The sequence below is a fragment of the Ailuropoda melanoleuca genome, chromosome 4, assembly GCF_002007445.2.
Source record: "Ailuropoda melanoleuca isolate Jingjing chromosome 4, ASM200744v2, whole genome shotgun sequence".
NCBI classification, from domain to species: Eukaryota; Metazoa; Chordata; class Mammalia; order Carnivora; family Ursidae; genus Ailuropoda; species Ailuropoda melanoleuca.
In genome coordinates, this window is record NC_048221.1 from 115,251,564 (window position 1) to 115,256,220 (window position 4,657).

The 4,657-nt window shown below is 46.8% G+C and overlaps 1 protein-coding gene across 1 annotated transcript in view; it reads left to right on the forward strand.

The window, feature by feature from the left end:
- FEZ2 (fasciculation and elongation protein zeta 2) overlaps positions 1-4,657 on the forward strand; it is a 49,589-nt gene that overhangs the window by 35,089 nt on the left and 9,843 nt on the right. Inside the window, exon 4 of the mRNA XM_034657292.1 lies at positions 2,206-2,316. Coding sequence (XP_034513183.1) covers positions 2,206-2,316 — 111 coding nt within the window. The remainder of the gene's footprint in view (positions 1-2,205; positions 2,317-4,657) is intronic.

Sequence of the window (4,657 nt, forward strand, 5' to 3'; positions counted from 1 at the left end):
TGTGTGTGTGTGTGTGTGTGTGTGTGTGTGTGATTTGCCTTCTTAAAGAAACCATGGATCATCTTGGTTGAGATAATTAATAGATTCATACAATTTACAAATAAGAGACCTTTACAAATGATATCATTTAATCACCTGTTTCACTGGTGTGGAAATAGGCATATGTGGGTTTAGTGACTGCTCTCCTGTTCAATGTCATTGGCAGGGCTGGGAGAGAACTCTGAGTCTGCTTTCTAGTTCAGTATTTTTCTATCCCAGTTGACTCTTGGAAAATTTTCTGATTCCAGATACATTTGACTAGGGCGTGATTCCTAGTTTCATCCCCAAATCTGAAAGTATTTCACTGGTACGGGTAATAATTGCTGCAGAATTTTCTAATTTAATTTTCTAATTTAAGCCAGTGACCTGGGTGCTGAGGATGGGTTTGTGCTTTGTTGGCACACAAAAGAAGTATCTGACATTATTTCTACCCTTAACGACTATGAGAACTTAGTTGAATTTATTAAAAATTAACCCAAATTGGGGCTCCTGGGTGGCTCAGTTGGTTAAGTTTCCTCCTCTTGATTTTGGCTTAGGTCATAATCTCAGGGTTGTGAGATCGAGCCCCTTGTTGCGTTCTGAGCTGGGCGTGGAGCCTGCTTGAGATTCTCTCTCTCCCTCCTACTATGTTCCTCCCACCCCCCACCCCCACCCAGCTCTCTCTCTCTCAGAAAAAACTTAACCCAAACTTTCTTTTTCTTTCTCTGCTGTTTTTCTTTTGAAATTGTGCCTCACCCCCACTTTAAAAAATATCTGGATTATCTTTTCTTTTACTACTATGAGACAGACATCGATTGCTCTCTAGTCATGTTTCAGGCATGAGTGGTAAGGATGCAGAGTAAGTCCTTGCGTGTGGGGGTGTGCTGTGTGTGGGTGGGGGATCCAGCTGGCAAGCCATGCAGTGCATTTATGGAATGATCTCAGTCAGGCCAGCTTTGCCTTCCTGTGCGACTTTAGGCAATGTCCAAACACATTTGTCCTTGTCACAAGTGGATGAGGTCAGGGGCAGTGCTACCAGCATTCTGAGTAGAGGCCAGTGATGCTGTTCAGCACGCCACGGTGCCCAGGACAGCTCCCACAACAAAGAACTGTGTGACTGCACGTGTCAATACTATCAAGGTGGGGAGACCTAGGTATACGGTGATAATTGCTTTATTCAAAGCAGCTACCATGTTCTTGATGTGTTCTGTGCGTGGCACCGTCTCGTGATGGAGGTGCGGATAAATTACTATCACCCCTAGTTTGGTTTAGGGGTCTGGGAAGGCTGAGTTAAATCTGGAGGACAAGAAGAAGAAGGGACAGGCATACCAAGCAGAGGGCATGGTGGGAGCCACCATCTGGAGGTGACAGCCCCATCTGGGACCCGGTAGGTTCACTGTGGCTACAAGTTGAGAGAGAAAGCGGAAGGTGAGAGAGAATGTCACCCAAGAAGAGGGTGAGGAAGTAGTGAAGTGGAAGCCCGAGAATGGGTAGCTTTGTAAGTGCCATGGTCGTTATGTAAAGGCGGTAGGAAACCAAAGAGAGGTTTTAAGGGGATCGTTACCTGTTCAGATTTGTCTTTTGGAAGGATAACTTCAGCGTTTCAAGAAGAACTAATTGGAAAGGGGCAACTAGGGAGAAGTTGACTCAGAGGCTGGGGCACTCATTCAGATAAGAAACAAGCCAGGAAGTTACAGTAAGATTGGGAAAATGGTTGAATTTCAGAGATATGAAAGAGGGGGAATCTATTGGTTGGGCAGCAGGGAAGAGAGGAGGAAGGGTCGGGTCACTGATTCCTGACTTGGGCAAGCGTAGAACACATACCCCTCCCCAAAGGGACATACACAGGTCTTGTTAACAGCAACTGCGTTGAGCCTTAAGCCCAGCATCTTTGGGGGGATACCTGCCTTTCCCGGCCGCTCTGGATGCAGCCCCTCTGATGCCAAGGTTAAGCGTGCCATGTTAGCACATCCGCGCACAAAGATGGAGCAAGAACGGGGCCGTCGCAATAAAAGCTGCACCTGGGAAGGAGGGGAGAACAGAACTCAGTAGCTAGTTTCACGTCCCGCTTGGGGAGACTAACAGGACCCTGCGCCCCGGCCGCTGCATGAGCTCCTCGGTTGGCCAGCTTGGCTGCTTTTGGTGGTGTTCTCTGAGAGGATCTCTCTTGTCCGTTGTCCTTTGTAGCTCATCGGGGAGGGTGTTTACTTCCTGTTGCCGCTCACAGGTCACCTCCTCAGAGAGCTTTTCTTTGACCTCCGACATAAGCCCCGCATCCCGGTGTTGAATTGCCGTGCGGTAGCTGTCCGCTGGCGCGTGTTATCTGCAGGGCTCTAGTTCGGTTACTGGTTTTACTTTTCTTGCCCCTTCTGCGGGAATGTCAGGTCATGAGGGGAGGGGGGCTCTGGCTGGTGTGCTCGCTCTGAGTCCTTAATACCTGGAATATCTGGCTCCTGTGTTTTGAAAGAATGGATCCATGAATGATAAAGGTATAGAATGCTGGAGGAATAGCATTAAAAAAAAAACCCTTTATTTCTGGTGGGAGAGAGGAAGATGAGTTCAGGTTTGGGTATGATGAGTTTTAGCAGTACTCAGGTACAGCTGGCCGAGAGGCCATTGAACACGCAGGTGACGCTCGGGAGGGCCGTTGCAGTAGAGCTGGCGAATGTGTGCTGAGCCCTTCCTTAGTGCCCGGCTCCGGTCTCAGCCCCTTCCCGATCTTAGCAAAGGCACGCTGTACGTTCGTGGCAGCAGAGGTGAAAAATGGTGGGGTGGGACCGTTCAGAGAGCTTGCATGGGAAAAACAATAGGGACAGAACCCCCGGGGGACATCAGGATAGGAGAGCTGAGCAGAGAGAGAGGCACCTCTTGGAAGGAGCAAACAGAGGGCCAGGCGGAAGCTCAGGGCGAGGAACCGGTAGGAATCCAGCGGAGGGGGCATGGGTGGAGAGCTCACCGGGTGTCTCACAGGATCTGAAAAGTGTGCCTGGACCTCAGCGTCAAAGTGACCTGGGAAGAGCTGTTTGTGGAAACTCTGGGGAAAGGAAATTGATGGCGGGTTGGAGAATTTAGAGTTGCCCCTGAGAAAGAGCGGGCAGGAGGAAGAGTTTGAAAATGCAGTGAGGGGAGGACATGGTTGCTGTGTGATCTCGCGTGGGGGGTGGAGATTGATGGCAGCCAGAGCGCTGGGAGAGGAGTGTTCTCAGACACCTCTCAGCCAGCCGGTTTCGTTGTAATTCCTGTGAACCTGTTGATTTTGCTGTGCTGTCCTTTTCCTGGGGGGCGGGAGGCGGTAGCACCTTACCAGCCACATAGCTTCCCTGCTTAGGATGCTTGGGGGACCGGCCGCCGGCTCCGGGCTCGGCTGCCCTCAGCCCCAGGGCAAGGTTCTAGGGAGAACTCGTTTGCTTCTTTCGCTGGATGAGCTGTTAGTTTTGCGGTTTTCCAGGTTGCTGTGGCTTACTTCCCCCCAGCCTGGCGTTCTGGTTGCATGAAAGCCAGCTTTCAGAGGTTGGCAGGCTACCAGCAGATGCGGTGGCTCAGCAGAGCCCACAACTGCACGTTTAGTATGGAAACCTAAATCACCTCTGGGACCTAGGAGTTTAAGAATGCGCATCTATCTTTTGATTTATATTTTTGCAGTGACAGACATTAGGTTCCCAACTGGGGAGGGTACAGCTAGTGTTTTTAGAACGTGCTGTTCAAATGTGAAGTATACCTCAGTCTCCTGTTGCATGGAGGTTAGAACTATTCACCTTGCTTGACAATTCCTGAGTCTATGTCTAGCTTCAACATGCCTAGAGATGATGGAGTCCGGGTATATAGAGAATGAAGTATTTTTCTCTTTGTTGCTTTTGAGAGAAAACACATTTGATAGAATTAAAAAATGGCTCTAGCCTCTGGAGCCTAAGAAGTTCATCTCTTGATAATGTGCTTAAAAATGTGAACAAATTGTATGATAGCATATGAAAAAGCTACAAAATACAAAAGTCTACAAAACAGTTATGTGTAGGTTTTCTTTTAAAGCTAGCCTACTTCATCAAAGGCAATATAGTTATGCCATCAGCAAAGTGAAGTGTGTTCAATCAAGGTGACCGGACCAGACATTTCATTCTTGCCAGAACAAAATGGCATGCAGTCGGGGAAGGACTCGGTGGGGAGGGACCATTCAGGAGGAGAGGCATGGTTGTCTGCGTTCTCCAAAGATGGTAACATTTGGTACTCAGGTTTTCAATAATACCTTTGAGTACATGACTGATAAAGAGGCATTTAGCTCCTTCAAAGACCAAACTTGGTGTTTCTCAGATTTTTGTTGTTAGGACTTCTTTGTACTCTTGAAATTCACTGAAGACCCCAAAGAGCTTTTGTTTACATAGGTCATATTGATGGATAATTACTATATTAAATAAAATTTTAAAAAATTTACCAATTCATTTAAAAATACCAGTAAGAAATTCATTAATGTTTACACAAATAGCATGTTTTTATGAAAAATAACTATATTTTAAAAAATTTAGCGGGGAACAATGGCATTCCTGTGCATTTTTGTTAATCTTATTAATACTTGGCTTAATTCAAGAGAGCTAGAGTCTTTTATTTATTTATTTATTTATTTATTTATTTATTTATTTATTTATTT